General features: G+C 41.6%; 1 protein-coding gene across 9 annotated transcripts in view; it reads right to left on the reverse strand.

Annotated features, from left to right (window-relative positions):
• The window catches only part of lepr (leptin receptor), a 236,324-nt gene that overhangs the window by 154,189 nt on the left and 64,310 nt on the right, over positions 1-17,825 (reverse strand). For 8 of the 9 annotated variants that reach the window (XR_011888022.1, XR_011888018.1, XR_011888019.1 and 5 more), the window contains 4 exons: positions 17,280-17,567; positions 15,916-16,033; positions 14,601-14,800; positions 12,157-12,305 (listed from right to left, as the gene is read on the reverse strand). Coding sequence is in view for 1 of the 9 variants with exons in the window: in XM_072273875.1 (XP_072129976.1) it covers positions 12,157-12,305; positions 14,601-14,800; positions 15,916-16,033; positions 17,280-17,567 (755 nt within the window). In the remaining 8 variants the exon portion in view is untranslated. The remainder of the gene's footprint in view (positions 1-12,156; positions 12,306-14,600; positions 14,801-15,915; positions 16,034-17,279; positions 17,568-17,825) is intronic. The other variant, XR_011888024.1, reaches the window with a different exon arrangement.

Genomic DNA, 17,825 nt, shown 5'->3' on the forward strand with positions numbered 1-17,825 from the left:
CCTACTCAGGTATCTCCTTATATTACTGACCTTTGCTGACCAAATCCTTTCCGCAGATTTTGAAATTGTCACTGCAGATTGCACCAGGTGGCCTTGATCTCATCTCATCTACATCTACCAGCAACCACCCACACCAGTGATCAACTGGCTTCAAGTTTTAAACTGAGGTCCTAACTAGATCCACCCAACTCCAGATTTCCTTCTATTGCTTTCAACCCAAACACCATTTTCTTGCCCCTCCCACTCATTCTTACTTTCTCCATTCTTGGCTGGATGTGTTCTCCACTCTGCAGCCATCTCAACTTGCTCCCATACCCATCATCTTGACACAATGCCTCATTTAAAAAGGAAATAAGAGATTCAGAGAAGAATTAAAATTTAATGCTGAGCCCATGTCATTGGTTTCTTTGGACTTACAGAGAGGTAGAAAAGACTTTGAGGCTCAGCTGGAAGGACGGTTCACATAATCATCATGTTGAAGGAGGCCAACATGAATAGCATCTCCACTATGATAAAGCAATACCTACTCCAATGGATAGATCATGTTATCTGGATGCCCAACTCACATCTCCCCAAACAGATCTTTTACTCCCAGTTAAACAAATGTCAGTGAACTCCTGGTGGACAAAGGAAATATAACATCAAAATCAGCCGGAAGAAATTCAACATTACATCGAAACACCGGGAAGACATTGTACTCATAGGTACACCTGGAGGAAATCTGTTCAAGAGGAAGTGGTGCTACATGAGACTGACTTTCACTGTGCCACTGGGAACGAGTAGCATCTGCAAAGGGAGAGACTGAACAACCAAATGACCTGACCACTAACCACTTACACTTGCCAGACCTGCACCAGAATGCATGAATTCCAGATCGGCTTGTACAGCCCCTGAAGAGAGCATCATACTCAGGAGATCACACTACCTCTGCTACTGCTGCACATACAGACACGGGGCTGAATGCACTTTTGCAAAATTGGACCTCACTGTGGCCATTTGCTGCTAGGAACACTGCAATGATTTAAGGGCAGCCCTTCCTGAGAGCAACTAACTGTAATGCATATAGTACAATGCCATTTTCTGCTGTCCTTTCAGGTTCTGAACCCTCACCCATCAGGTTATTGAACGAGAGGGTTATCACTTCATTCAACTTCACTTGTCCCATCACTGATCTATTCCCACAACCTATTGACTCACTTTCAAGGACTCTTCACCTCATGTTCTCATTATTAATTGTTTATATATTATTTTTTCTTATTTTCTCTTTCGTTTTTGCACATCGGCACAGCGGTAGTTTGTCCATCCTGTTGGGTGCAGGTTTTCATTGATTCTATAATGTTTCTTGGATTTACTGTGTGTGCCTCTAACAAAATAAATCTCGGGGTTGTGAACGGTGACAAACATGTACTTTAATAATAAATTTACTTTTGAACTTTTTGAACTATCCTGCTCCCACTTTGCTGTCAAAAATGGACATTAATGAATTTCCAGGCCAATATGTTTTGCACTCGAGACAGGGGTTAGTTTTAAAATAATAGTTTCATTTCTAATCATCTGTGTGGGTAGCAGTAACTGCAGTGGAAGTAATTGTATGACAAAAATTCAGATAAAAATAAACCACTTAAGCTTTGCTATTTCAGTTCACATCATCATATGAGCTCTTCAATGAGATTATTTTGTTGTACTCACTCCCACCCAACCATTTACTTTCACATCACTGATGGCGAGCTATCCAATTCCCTCCAGAAATCAGCTCGCAAGGAAATTGCAACATTTTTTAAAATGTTGACAACTTGAGACTTCTCCACAACTGCAACATTTCAATGTATTTCTAGATGGTAAATTGAAATGTAAAATTTGACTGCACGCAAACTTGGTGGAACCAAAGGAAATCCTGAATTTCTACCCAGAAGGATGAAGAGACAGCAACTGGGTGGTGTGTTCTAGGCCCAGAGTGATTCGCCACAATGGAGCCCAGGTCCTAATGGAAGGTACGATCTACTGTTCAGTCAATTTAAATGCCAGCCCATAGAGACTAAGGGCTCTTCTCTCCATGACATTGAGGCTGTGAGGTTGTCCCTAGCTGCTGTGCTTCGTATCTGCCAAACTTTGTGATGACCTGCCCGGCTAATATGAAGAACTGAATACCAAGGCTTTGGGCCTGCTCCAGGCTGCTCCAGGGATTTAGATCTAAGGACTCAATTTGGTTTGGAATGCTGCTGTTATGCATGCTCCCTATCCTTACCCCTCATGATCTTATACACTTCCAAAAGGTCAGCACTCAACCTCCTATATTCTAAGGAAGAAAGTCTTAACCTGCCCAACATTTCCCTATAAATCAGGTCCTCAAGTCCTGGCAACATTTTCAGAAACCGTTTCTGCACATCCTCACTTAATGAAGTTCTTCCTATAACAGGACGACCAATAGTGCACACAATACTCCTAGTGCAGTCTCACCAACATTTTGTACAACTGCAACACTATACTCAATGTCTGAATGATGATAGCTTGCATGCCAGACACCTTCTTCACCACCCTGTCTCTCTGTGATCTCACTTTCAGCTAACTGTGTATTCGTACTTTTAGGATCCTCTTTTCCCCAGCACCTCTCAGGGTGCAACCAGTCTACAAGTCCTTCTTGGTTTGACTTTCCAAAGTGCAACATTTCACACTTATCCAAATTGAAAGCCATTTGGCAATCTTCAGATCTCTTGTGCCTATGGCAATCTTCATCCCATTTTCCTGGATGAATAAGATCCCTCTGTAGTTCTTGGTAACTCTCTTCAGTATCTATAATACCACCTACTTTAGTATGATCCGCAAACTTACTAATCAAGCCTTGTACGCTCACATCCAAATTATTTATATTAATTATGCACAACAAAGGTCCTAGCCACAACCTCTTTGGCACACAACTCATCACAGGTCTCCAGACCAAGAAACACCTTCCATTGCCCTAGCATCATCTATCCTCAAAAAAATTCTTCGTTCTCGAACATGATTTCCCCGCACTCAAAGCATTGATGACTATTCCAAATTAGCTTGTTGATGGACCTGTCCCTCAAAATTACCTCCAGGAGCTACCCACCACTGATGTCACTACTCACGCCCGTGGTTCCCTGACTCAGCAACCTGTCATGCAGCCTGTCCGGATGACACTCAGTTCCTACTCTATACTGCCATGAAATGCTATACCATAAGGAAATTTATGAATGAAATTGATTACATTGCCTTAGAGTTGTTCTTAAGCTGGTGAGAGGACGACGCTGATGGAGTGGATGCTGTTCCTATTCTTATCCATTCTATCTGTTCCTATCAATCGTTCTTAACAATACTTGTGTCTGCCCCCATCAGTTACACCATCTTCCTTTGCATTACACATATATCTCTTTATCTACTGAATAGCATTCTTCCGGATCCCGATTAACTGTAATTCTCCTTTGTACCTTAGAACATAGAGCATAGAACTGAACTGCACTGGAACAGATCTTTGGGCTCACAATGTCTGAGTCAAACATGAAGCAAAATTCGAAAACCACTTCTGCTTGCACATGATCCATATCCCTTCATTCACTATACCAAACATCTTCAAAATGCAGTGTCTCAAAAAGATGGCATCCTCTCACCATCTTCTCTTCTCATTACTACCATCATGGAGGAGGTACAGGAGCCCAAATAAGAACACTCAATATTTTTGAAACATCTTCCCCTCCAACATCAGATTTCTGAACCCTTCATGTGCCTATGAATAGCACCTGATGACTTTGCTCTTTATCAAACTCAAAAAAGTACAAAGTAAATTTATTATCAAAATGCATATACAGTATATCACCATATATAACCCTGAGATTCATTTTATTGTGGACATACTCAATAAATCCACAGAATAATAACCATAACGGGGGTGGGGGGGGGAAACGTCAACTCAGACCTTGAGAGGCCTGTGTCGGGTATTTTCATGCCTTACAAGGTGCAGATTGGAAGTCTGTGTAGGGCGCCACACCTCGCACAGACACGAGAGCAATGTGTGGTTAAGTGCCTTGCTCAAGGACACAAACATGCTGCACAGCTAAGGCTTCAACTAGCAACCTTCAGATCACTAGACAAATGCCTTAACCACTTGGCCACGTGCCCAACACCATAACAGAATCAATGAAAGACCGCACTAACTTGGGCATTCAACCAGCATGCAAAAAGTAACAAACTGTGCAAATACAAAAATAAAGAAATAATTATAATAAATAAGCAATAAATATCAAGAACATGAGATGAAGAGTTCTTGAAGGTTAGTCCATTGGTTGTGGGAACATTTCAACGATGGAGCAAGCGAAGTTGAGTGAAGTTATCCCCTTTGTTTCGAGAACCTGGTGGTGTGAGTCCTAATGCTCCTGTACCTTCTTCGTGATGGCAGTAGCAAGAAGAGAGCATGTCCTGGTTGATGGGGGTCCCTGATGATGAATGCTTCTTTCCTGCAACAGTGTTGCATGTAGATGTGCTCAGTGGTGGTGAGGGATTTACCTGTGATGGACTGGGCTGTATCCACTACTTTCTGTAGGATTTTCCTTTCAAGGGCATTGGTGTTTCCAGTCAGTCCAGGTCACTGGTGTTTCCAGTGATGTGTACATACCAGCTGTGTGGCATAAAAGGCACAACAGCACCTCTTTCATCTCAGACGGTTGAAGAAATTTGGTATGGGCCCCCAAATCTTAAGAACCTTCTACAGGGGCACAATTGAGAGCATCCTGACTGGCTGCATCACTGCCTGGTATGGGAACTGTACTTCCCTCAATTGCAGGACTCTGCAGAGAGTGGTGCGGACAGCACAGCGCATCTGTAGATGTGAACTTCCCACTATTTGGGATGTTTACAAAGAGAGGTGTGTAAAAAGGGCCCGAAGGATCCTGAGTCACCCAACCATAAATTGTTCCAGGTGCTACCATCCGGGAAAGGGTACCACAGCATCAAAGCCAGGACCAGCAGGCTCTGGGACAGCTTCTTCCACCAGGCCATCAGACTGATTAACTCATGCTGACACAACTGTATTTCTATGTTATATTGACTGTCCTGTTGTACATACTATTTATTATAAATTACTATAAACTGCACATTGCACATTTAGCTGGAGACATAACGTAAAGATTTTTACTCCTCATGTATATGAAGGATATAAGTAATAAAATTAATTCAATTCGATTCAATATACTTTTCACCATACAGCTATAGAAGTTTGTCAAAGTTTTAGATGTCATGCCGAATCTTCGCAAACTCCTGAGGAAGTAGAGGCTCTGCATGCTTTCTTTATAATTGCACTTATGTCCTGAGCCCAGCACGGGTCCTCCGAAATAAGAACATCAAAGAACTTAAAGTTGCCGACATTCTCCACCTCTGGTCCTCTGATGAGGACTGGCTTGTGGACTTCTTGTTTCCTTCGTCTGAACTCAATAATCAGCTCCTTGGTCTTGCTGACATTGACTAGGAGGTTGTTGTTGTAGAACCACTCAGCCAGATTTTCAATCTCCCTCGAATCTACTGATTCATCACCATCTTTGATTCGGCCTATGACAGTGGTGTCATTAGCAAACGTGAATATGGCATTGGAGCTGTGCTTTGCCACACGGTCATAGGTGTAAAGTGAGTAGAGCAGGGGAATAAGCACACAGCCTGTGCTGATGGAGATCTTGGAGGAAATGTTGTTGCCAATCTGAACTGCAAGTGTGGAAATCGAGGGTCCAATTGTATAAGGAAGTACTGCGGCCAAGGTCTAGGAGTTTATTAATTAGTTATGAGGGGACGATAGCATTAAATGCTGAGCTATAGTCAAAAAAGAGCATCCTGATGTGTATATCTTTGCTATGAGATGTTCCAGGGTTGAGTGACAGGCCAATGAGATTGTAACTACTATGGACCTGTTGCTCCAGTAGGCAAATTGGAGCGAATCTAAGTCACTTCTCAGGCAGCAATTGATATGTTTCATGACCAACCTCTCAGAGCAATTCATCAATGTGGATGTAAGTGCTGCTGGATGATAGTCATTGCAGCAGATCACCATGTTCTTCTTAGGCACTGGTATAATTGAAGCCTGTTTGAAGCAGGAGGGTACCTCATATTGCTGAAGCAAGACGTTAAGGATCTCAATGAATAGCCCAACCCAAAATAAACATGTTATTGGGGAGCATTAATGACAGTTCCTACTGTCACACTACAGACAGGAAACTAATTATACAGCAAATGTTTAACTTCCTGTAGCCAGCACCATAGTCATACAGATGCCACTACCACAGCCGCATCACAGTTCTTGTCCAGCATTCTGATAATGATCTATGCTTCTTCATGGTTATCCAGTAATACTTGCTGCCATTTGACTTCATAGCATGACCAGACACAACAGAATCTGTCCTTATACAAAGTACAAAAGTAAAAAGTAAATTTATTATCAAAGTACATATATGTCACCATATACTATCTTGAGATTCATTTTCTTGCAGGCATTCATACAGAGCAGAGAAATACAATAGAATCAATGGAAAACTGCATACAAAGACTGACAAATCACCAACGTGCAAAAGACTAACTGTGCAAATTTTTTTTAAAAGCTCTGGCAGATAAATAATACTGAGAATAGAGTTGTAGACTCATTGAAAGTGAGTCCATAGGTTGTGGAATCCATTCAGAATTGAGGTGTGTGAAGTTACCCCCTCTGATTCAGGAGCCTGAAAGTTGACTGGTAATAACTGTTCCTAAATCGGGAGGTGTGGAACCTGAGGCTCCTGATGACAGCAGCAAAAAAATATGGAAAGCGGCCAGTGAGTGAGTGGGCCAGTGAAGGAGTGGAGCTTTGAGGCTTTGATGAGAAGAGGCTTTGATGAGAAGAGGCAGAGGACGAGCTTGCTCGCAGTTAGTCTTTACAATGCCTCCTGAGATGGTGATGTGCCTCTCTTGTGAGATGTGGCAGTCTTGGGGGAACGCCCCTCTACCACAGAGTCACATCTGCCAGAACAGCATACGGCTGGGCGATCTGGAAGACCGTGTAAGGAATCTGGAGCAGCAACTGGATGACCTTCAACTCATAAGGGAGAATGAGGCAATCATAGATGAGAGCTAAGGGAGGTAGTCACACCTAGGCTGTCAGAAGCAGGTCGTTGGGTGACAGTCAGAGGGGGGAAAGCGAAGGTGAGCAGACAGGTAGTGCAGAGCACCCCTGTAGCCATTCCCCTGAATAATAAGTTTACCGTCCTGGATACTGTTGGTGGGGACGACCGACCAGGTGTGAGCCACGGTGGCAGGGCCTCCGGCACTGAGTCTGACCCTGTGGTGCAGAAGCGTGGGACAGAGAAGAGGAGAGCTGTCATCATTGGAGACTCTATAGTCAGGGGAGCAGACAGGAGATTTTCTGGACGTGAGAAGGACACCCGCATGGTTTGTTCCCTCCCGGGTGCCAGGGTCCAGAATGTCTCTGACCGGGTGCACGACATCCTGGTACAAGAGGGAAAGCAACCAGAAGTCGTGATACATTTTGGGACCAACAACATAGGCAGGCAGAGGGATGAGGTCCTGAAGTGTGAGTTTCGGGAACTAGGCAGAAGGCTGAAGAACAGGACCTCAAGGGTGGCATTCTCAGGATTGCTGCCAGTGCGACGTGATAGTGATGGTAAGAATTGGAGGAGATGTCAGTTGAATGCGTGGCTGAGGAGTTGGTGCAAGGAGCAGGGTTTTGGATTTTTGGATCATTGCGATCTCTTCTGGGGAAGGTGGGATCTGTATAGATTGGATGGGTTGCACCTGAACTCGAGGGGGAGCAATATCCTCGCAGGTAGCTTCGCTGGCATGGTTCGGGAGGGTTTAAACGAATTTGCAAGGGGGATGGGACCCAGAGCGATAGAGCAGTGAAAGAAGTGCATGGAGTAAAGCCAGATCTAACATATAGAGAGGCTTTGAGGAAAGAGAAGCAGAATAAACGGTGTAAAGACTGTAAGGTAGGAGGGCTGATATGTGTGTACCTCAATGTAAAAAGCATCAGGAACAAAGGTGATGAACTGAGAGCTTGGATACATACACGGAATTATGATGCAGTGGCCATTACAGAGACTTGGCTGGCACCAGGGCAGGAATGGATTCTCAATATTCCTGGATTTCAGTGCGTTAAAAGGGATAGAGAGGGCGGAAAAAGGGGAGGAGGGGTGGCATTACTGGTCAGGAATAGTATTACAGCTACAGAAAGGGTGGGTAATGTAGCACGATCCTCTTTTGAGTCAGTATGGGTGGAAGTCAGGAACAGGAAGGGAGCAGTTACTCTATTGGGAGTATTCTACAGGCCCCCTGGTAGCAGCAGAGATACAGAGGAGCAGATTGGGAGCCAGATTTCGGAAAGGTGCAAAAATAACAGGGTTGTTATCATGAGTGACTTTAACTTCCCTAATATTGATTTGGCACCTGATTAGTTCCAAGGGTTTAGATGGGGCAGAGTTTGTTAAGTGTGTCCAGGACGGATACCTGTCACAGTATGTGGACAGGCCGACTAGGGGGAATGCCATACTAGATCTAGTACTAGGTAATGAACCGGCTCAGGTCACAGATCTCTCAGTGGGTGAGCATCTGGGGGACAGTGACTACCGCTCCCTGGCCTTTAGCATTATCATGGAAAAGGATAGAGTCAGAGAGGACAGGAAAATTTTTAATTGGGGAAGGGCAAACTATGAGGCTATAAGGCTAGAACTTGCAGGTGTGAATTGGGATGATGTTTTTGCAGGGAAATGTACTATGGACATGTGGTCGATGTTTAGAGATCTCTTGCAGGATATTAGGGATAAATTTGTCCCGGTGAGGAAGATAAAGAATGGTAGGGTGAAGGAACCATGGGTGACAAGTGAGGTGGAAAATCTAATCAAGTGGAAGAAGGCAGCATACATGAGGTTTAGGAAGCAGGGATCAGATGGGTCTATTGAGGAATATAGGAAAGCAAGAAAGGAACTTAAGAAGGGGCTGAGAAGAGCAAGAAGGGGGCATGAGAAGGCCTTGGCGAGTAGGGTAAAGGAAAATCCCAAGGCATTCTTCAATTATGTGAAGAAAAAAGGATGACAGGAGTGAAGGATGACAGGACCGATTAGAGATAAAGGTGGGAAGATGTGCCTGGAGTCTGTGGAAGTGAGCGAGGTCCTCAATGAATACTTCTCTTCGGTATTCACCAATGAGAGGGAACTTGATGATGGTGAGGACAATATGAGTGAGGTTGATGTTCTGGAGCATGTTGATATTAAGGGAGAGGAGATGTTGGGGTTGTTAAAATACATTAGGACGGATAAGTCCCCAGGCTGCTCCACGAGGTGAGGGAAGAGATTTCTGAGCCTCTGGCTAGAATCTTTATGTCCTCGTTGTCCACGGGAATGGTACCGGAGGATTGGAGGGAGGCGAATGTTGTCCCCTTGTTCAAAAAAGGTAGTAGGGATAGTCCGGGTAATTGTAGGCCAGTGAGCCTTACATTTGTGGTGGGAAAGCTGTTGGAAAAGATTCTTAGAGATAGGATCTCTGGGCATTTAGAGAATCATGGTCTGATCAGGGACAGTCAGCATGGCTTTATGAAGGGCAGATCGTGTCTAACAAGCCCGACAGAGTTCTTTGAGGAGGTGACCAGGCATGTAGATGAGGGTAGTGCAGTGGATGTGATCCATATGGATTTTAGTAAGGCATTTGACAAGGTTCCACATGGTAGACTTATTCAGAAAGTCAGAAGGCATGGGATCCAAGGAAGTTTGGCCAGGAGGATTCAGAATTGGCTTGCCTGCAGAAGGCAGAGGGTCGTGGTGGAGGGAGTACATTCAGATTGGAGGATTATGACTAGTGGTGTCCCACAAGGATCTGTTCTGGGACCTCTACTTTTCGTGATTTTTATTAACAACCTGGATGTGGGGGTAGAAGGATGGGTTGGCAAGTTTGCAGACGACACAAAGGTTGGTGACGTTGTAAATAGTGTAGAGGATTGTCAAAGATTGCAGAGAGACATTGATAGGATGCAGAAGTGGGCTGAGAAGTGGCAGATGGAGTTCAACCCGGAAAAGTGTGAGGTGGTACACTTCGGAAGGACAAACTCCAAGCCAGAGTACAAAGTAAATGGCAGGATACTTGGTAGTGTGGAGGAGCAGAGGGATCTGGGGGTACAGATCCCTGAAAGTTGCCTCACAGGTGGATAAGGTAGTTAAGAAAGCTTATGGGGTGTTAGCTTTCAGAAGTCGAGGGATAGAGTTTAAGAGTCGCGATGTAATGATACAGCTCTACAAAACTCTGGTTAGGCCACACTTGGAGTACTGTGTCCAGTTCTGGTCGCCTCACTATAGGAAGGATGTGGAAGCATTGGAAAGGGTACAGAGGAGATTTACCAGGATGCTGCCTGGTTTAGAGAGTATGCATTATGATCAGAGATTAAGGGAGCTAGGGCTTTACTCTTTGGAGAGAAGGAGGACGAGATGAGACATGATAGAGGTGTACAAGATAATAAGAGGAATAGATAGAGTGGATAGCCAGCACTTCTTCCCCAGGGCACCACTGCTCAATACAAGATGACATGGCTTTAAGGTAAGGGGTGGGAAGTTTAAGGGGGATATTAGAGGAAGGTTTTTTACTCAGAGAGTGGTTGGTGCGTGGAATGCACTGCCTGAGTCAGTGGTGGTGGCAGATACACTAGTGAACTTTAAGAGACTACTAGACAGGTATATGGAGGAATTTAAGATGGGGGCTTATATGGGAGGCAGGGTTTGAGGGTCGGCACAAGGGCCTGTACTGTGCTGTACTATTCTATGTTCTATGTTCTAAAAGGAGAGCATGCCCTGGATGGTGAATGCTGCTTTCTTGTTGGGTTATAGTGAAGACTAAAGAAAGAAATCTAATTTGCCTGGCTGGAAACAAATCTTGCAGACACTGCTGTTTTACACATTGTCCAAGTTTAAAGAAAAAGAAACTGGCATCTGATGTAATAAATTGTCTGTCTGCTGGGTCACATTGAAATTACTTACAAGGGCTGCAGAGGCAGTCCCTGTAGGAAGCTGATACATTGAAATCTGTACTCTAGAATGAAAGAGCACACGAGGAATAGTGAAGGAAAAATTAATCTGTTGGACACGCAAAAACATTTTTGATTACATTAAGTAAACTTGAAACTACTTCCTGCAATATGTTATGCAACCCTCCAGAAAATAATTGCTTGTATTTGTGAACAAGCTGAGTGACATGTTATGATTTCACGCTGAAATTAAAAGCATTGTGAGAAGGCCTGCTAGTTCCATGATCAACAGCTTTGCTAATAATGAGATTAAAGGCTGAATACCCTTGCAGCAATATATTAAACACTCACCGACCAGGTCAAGTCTGACAATTGCAGAATATTGTAGCTGAAGATTGTGCTGAGTAAACGAGATGTTCAGTGTTGTTGCTAAAGGACCTTCTATCTACAATACTCCTTTTATTTTCTAGCAATTGCTTTTTTTCTAGTTTTGACTTGAAGAATGTTAACATTGTTGAAGCTTCCTCTAGAGCAGTCCCAAGATAGCAGACCTTCCAACCATGCAACCTGTGCTACACAGTCTGCATCAAGTTATACATTTCGCTAGTTGCCAAATTGCCAAATGCTTTAGTGAGCTTTGTTTCTGCAGTCTTCTTTTCCCAATACTATAAAATCTAAATCTGAAGTTACACTCGTAGTATCTTTAAGTTAATCATGTTTAAAATAAGAGATCAAAGCAAGCCTGGATACATGAAGATATGTCAATGTAAAGAAATGTAGATAAGATCTATACAGAATTGGACACCTAATTATCTCTCAACATTGAATTAGAACCAAGCTATTTTTTTCCACAGAGAGACAAAGTGTGAATCCACAAGCTATTCTTTCCTTGTGACTTTACAAAGATGTACAGAAATTTAGTTGAAAGATTCATTTATCACAAGTCAATTTCCATGACGAGTACTTTACATCCTTAGGCATGCTCATAATATTGTTCTGGAAGAGGGTGGTAGAAAACAGGCAAGGTACATTGCCCTTACATTGAAATTACCTACATCTGACACACCTCGACAACAAGGTAGGTGACAAGGTAGGTTGAGTGTATGTACATCTCACAATCATGGCTATACTATTTAAGTTTTAAAAATTTTAACCAATCACCCTACCTTCCAATTACTCTCTATTCCATCCTCAGAGTACTGAATTTCAAACAGAAGTGTGTAAGGTGGCAGAAGAGGCTTTTCCCAGCTTATATTTAGATAACTTCCATTTAAGGTCATTTCTGCATCAACATTAGAGGGTGCCCAAGGTTTCACTAAAAATATGAAAAGGAGAAAGGAATTCTGATGGGTATTGAAGGACTTACAAAATAAGGAATTTATGTTACATAAATAAGTTCACATAGGTTAAAACAAATTAGCATTTTAATAAAGCAATAAGAAGACTTAAAGGTTTCAGGGAAAAAAGGACAAGATATATTTGATTTCATGCTGTTTCAAATTGGAAAAAATCACCTGGGTTTCACTTTGGTCCCATGATAAATGGTGTAACAAGTTGCATATACTCCTAATTCATTGCAGCAGATTGTGTTTAAACCGATCACATCCAGCTGTAAACTCATACGACCACAACATCCTTACACCAATCCCCACGATCATCCCACATCTTGCTTACCACTAGTTAGGTAAGGAGTTAGAAGCAGGACCTTGTGGGTAGTGATCTCCAGATTAGTCTTGGTGCCATGTGCTAATAAAGTCTGAAATAGAAATCAGGCCAGACAAATTTGTGGCTGAAAAGCTGGTGCAAGGGGCAGGGATTCAGGTTCTTGGATCATTAGTATCTCTTCTGGGGTGCAACCCATACAAGAGGTATAGGTTGCACTTGGACCAATGGACGAATATCCTTGCAGAATAGTGATAAACAGGAGGGTTTAAAATAGTTTGGCCAGATGGGGCCATGGGAGCGTGGGGTGCAGAGATAGACACTGAACAGGAGCAAGTCATGGGATGAAGAATGAAACTCTGAACAAGAGAATTTAGTAGTCAGAACAGCTAGGGGCACAGAAAGGAATACTCAGTTAAACTGTATTTATTTTGTTGCTCCAGGTTTAAGAAGTAAGGCTGATGAACTCAGAGTGTGGAGTGGCTAGCCTTAATAGAAACATAGCTGAGAGAGAGGCAGGACTGGCAGCTCATGGATATAAAACTATAAATCCATAGGAGCAGAATTAGGCCATTCGATCCATTGAGTCTACTCTGTCAATCCATCATGGCTGATTTATTATCCTTCTCAACTCCCATTCTCCTGCTTTTTTTCCCGTAACCTTCGACACCCTTACTAATCAAGAACCTCTACTTTAAATAAACCCAGGCCATGCCCCTGGACAAACTGACAGCCTTTCGAGGATTCCCTACTTTCAAAGGCCATTCCCTGACAAGATGAAATTTAAATACATAATATAAATGATTTAATAAAATAAGCAAAACATGACAAACTGAACGAAAACTATATTAATATACTAGAAATCAATTAAAGCATTAGAATTATAAATAAATAAAATGTTTGCTCGCACTTACTTTTTAAAATTAAGATTAGGCATTCTATTTAATGACTGGGCTGTGTTTCTTATGCCAGCCCTCCCTGACACAAGTCTAAGAGGCTAGGTGAAAAGTGCACCCTGCTCTCAGTGTCTCTGATCCATCACTGAACTCAGCACATGTGACCCAGCTCATCTCTGTCACTATCACACTCCATTGAGCAAAATGAGAAGTTAGAGGCAAGTTGAACTGCAAGGAAACATCCCTGCCAATTCTCTGCAGACCAGCTGGCCTGATAGAGCATAGAATCGGACAGCACTTGAAAAGTCCCTTCATCACACGCTACTTCTGCCGAAGATGACGCCAATCTAAATTAATCCCACCGACCTGCATTTTGTCTACATCGCTCTATCCCCTGTGCCTGCCTAAGTGTCTCTTAAATGTTATTATTGTATCTGCTTCACCCACCTCTCCTAGCAATGCATTCTAAACACAATGTGTGAAAAAACCTGCCTCACAAATATTTTATTTTAAGCTTTCTCCCTCTCATCTTGAATCTACAGTCTCTAGTATTTGATCTCTCCACTGCTCCACCATTGGAGTGTACAGCCTATCCAGTCCACCTCAGCTTCTCATCATTTTATATGCTTCTATCAGGTTAACCCTTCGCCTCCAATGTTCTGACCAAAACAATCCATTTATTGAACTGTTCCTTATAGTCCCCCACCCAGGCAACATATGGGTAAACCTTTCACCATTAGTAGGTATTCAAGGTTTGTGAAGCTAACAATTTCAAGACAAAAAAGTTCTCCATTTATACCACATACAGGCCTAAAAAAAAATTGATCCCTTTCAATAAAAGGCACTCTTAACTAGGTAGGAGTTTCTCACTTATTAATGCATAGATTGAATCAGAAGAGTGTATTTCCTTATTAAACCTCTACGGTAGCAAATACAAATGATAGCCAGTAGACCACCAAACAAGGTGGGGATTTCAAATTGCAAACGTTAAGAGGAAATTGAACCTTGGCTGGACCTTGACACCTTAGTAGAACCATTAAAGCTGAACTTACCCACGTCCATGGGAATCACGCAGGTTGGTTCAGATTTGAACGCCATCTCTTGAAGGCTGAATTCCACCCACATCACATGGCCAAAAGTGACATTAATTGGCTTGATAAGACAATGGCCAAATTCATTCTTTTGCACCGTGCATTCCTCAACATCAATGCTATTGCTTTCAACTTCCGAGTTATCACACCAAGACTCTTTCCTTTTCCAGGAGAAAAATTTAAAAAAATGTACTTAGTTATGATCAAATCAGATAATATATGTTTGTAAATTAGATGGCACAGGAAATTAGCACTTTATGCTTTCACCTCCAGTATCTGGATTCACTGGATCCCTGCTGGTTTTTAAGTAATGGTGTACAAAAAATGAGTTAAGACAAATTCAACCCAATTTGTCCTAAAGTTCTGATACCATGACAAATAGTCAATCAATCTGGAGAGCACTTAAATGGAAATGGGATAAAACTGTTAAAAGGAAATATTGTTTTTACTTTGGAGTTAAGGCATATTATTTAATTTAATTGAATTGAATTGACTTTATTTCTTACATCCTTTACATACATGAGGAGTAAAAGTCTATGTTATGTCTCCATTGAAATGTGCAATGTGCAATCATAGTAATTTGCAATAATTTATAATAAATAGAGCAGTCAATGTAATATAGAGTATACTCAAATCAGCGTGAGTTCATCAGTCTCAACCCCAGATCCATTGATGTCAATAGGGGTTAGCCCATCTCCATTCCTCCTGTAATCCACAACCCGCTCCTTTGTTTTTGTGACATTGAGGGAGAGGTTATTTTCTTGACACCACTGTGTCAGAGAGATGACTTCTTCCTTGTAGGCCACTTCATTATTGTTTGAGATAAGGCCAATCAATGTAGTGGCATTGGCAAATTTAATTAGCAGATTGGAGCTGTGGGCGGTGATACAGTCATGGGTATACAGGGAGTAAAGGAGGGGACTCGGTATGCAGCCTCTAACCTCTCCTTCAATACATGTGCGATAAATTCCTTGATAAGGATTGTCATATTCTTACTGGATCAGGAAGTTTATTTTATTCAAATAAAATAGACAGAGCTCCAATTTGCACCTTCATGAAGATTTCACAATATAAACTTTTATGTAAAGGGGACTTTAATATGTGAAGCTGACAGTTATCGAAGTGAATCTGGTGTAGAGGTGACAGGGGACATACATGGAAGACGTTGAACAAGTCTGAAAACCTGCCCGAATCAGTTTAAGGCAGTGAAAATCCTTCAGTGAGCAACCAGGAGTTAAACCTCACCCCAATATAAAAATAAAGACATTATACTTGCATGTAATATTTTAACTTGTAGTCACCGATAGCTTCTGATTTCCATATATTTGTGTGCCATCTGCAGATCATTGTTTCCAATGCACCATCAGTCTGGCATGAAATATTAATTTTTGAGTCTAATTAAAATATCAATATAAAGAAATGTTACAAGTAGTTTTAATAAAGATATGGGAAAAAGATATTTTATATCCTATGCATGATTAAATCCACAAAATCAATTATTATGAGAGTAATGTTAAAAGAATTGTTCACGATATACAACATAAAGACAACCCACCCACTCAACCAACAACTACTTCTCCTACTGTCCTTCTCTTGACTTTGCTTATTTAACTGAAAACCAAAAAGCTGAAATTGCTGGAAATTACCAGAATCACTCAGCAGCTGTAGATAAAGAAACAGAGATAATGTTTCAGATCAAAGAAGCTTCAATAGACCCTAAACTCATGAAGGGGCTTTGACTAACATCATAAGTCTATACCTCTTTCCACAGAAGCTGCCTGACCTGTTGAGTGTTTCCAGCATTATTCATTTTTATTTCTTATATAACTATCCAAATAACCATTTATTCCTTCTCAGTCCCTCTAACCTCTCCTTCAATACATGTGCAATAAATTCCTTGATAAAGATTGTCATATTCTTACTAGATCAGGATTTTTCTTTTGAATTTCCTTTTTACAAATGTGATTGCCGCATATTAGTGAACTTTAGTTATGCTATTCTAAGCAGGTAGAAAAATATTTCATTTTTCCACTTGCATTCTTCATTTGGATCTTTCATAATCTTAAAGATTAGGATACCTACCTGTTAGCTCATCTCATGCTCTCCTCTCAGGATCAGGGAAGATGATGTGACCAATCATTCTTTTTTTATAGTAAACACTATAATCTAATCTAAACACTGCTGTTCTTCTGAAAACACAAGACAGACCGCACATGCTATAAATCTGGAACAACACACACAAAATGCTGGAGGAACTCAGCAGGTCAGGCAACACCTATGGATAGAAATGAAGAGTCGACATTTTGAGTTGAGACCCTGAAACAGGCCGATGAACAGTCTTGACCCAAAATGTCAACTGTTCATTTCCATCCACAGATGCTGCCTGACCCTCTGCATTCCTCCAGTGTTTTGTGTGTGATGCTTTTCTTGTACAAGTACCTGTTTTCCATACTAAATAATTATCAGGCTATTTTTAAGTGTAACCCAGCACTGTCAAGGGAGGAAGATAAATTTATTTTAAATGGTATAAAAGTGGGAAATAATTATACACCTGTACTAATTGATTAAAATAATATAAGAGATTCAAAGTATTTTAAAGTGTCAGAAAGCAAGCTACTTAATACTTAGAGCAAATCTTACCAATTATAATTATTTCAGCATAGCGAAAGTTACATATACTTCTTTGTTCATCTCGCAGGCAACACTGCAATATGTTGAATCCAGACTGTCCATTTGATGTTACATTGAGGAGAGTGACACTAGTTTCATGATCACTGATTAAAGCATAATTATCTTCTGGAATTTTCTCATGCATATTTAACCACCAGGCTACACTATAATTGGTCAGAGTCCGATTATAGAAAATGCACCGTACAGTGACATCCGAGCCAACAGTTGTCAGCACTTGGGATGGGTAATAAGTAATTTCTGTCAAAAGAAAAATATTTTTCTTAATATTTGCATGTTTATTCATTAGTTCTGTAGCAAATGACAAACATCTTATAAAAGGAAATATAGCAGGGGTTGGCAACCCTTTTGCCTCCGTGGGCCAGATTGCGTATTAATGAGTGGACGGTGGGCCAGATAAATGCCATAAAAAACTTGAAATATGGGAATTATCCATTTAAATAAATCTAGTTATGCTTTGCCTCAAATTAATGAATAACGCATGCTGGAAAATCATTT

This window comes from Mobula birostris, chromosome 12, assembly GCF_030028105.1.
Source record: "Mobula birostris isolate sMobBir1 chromosome 12, sMobBir1.hap1, whole genome shotgun sequence".
Lineage (NCBI taxonomy): Eukaryota > Metazoa > Chordata > Chondrichthyes > Myliobatiformes > Myliobatidae > Mobula > Mobula birostris.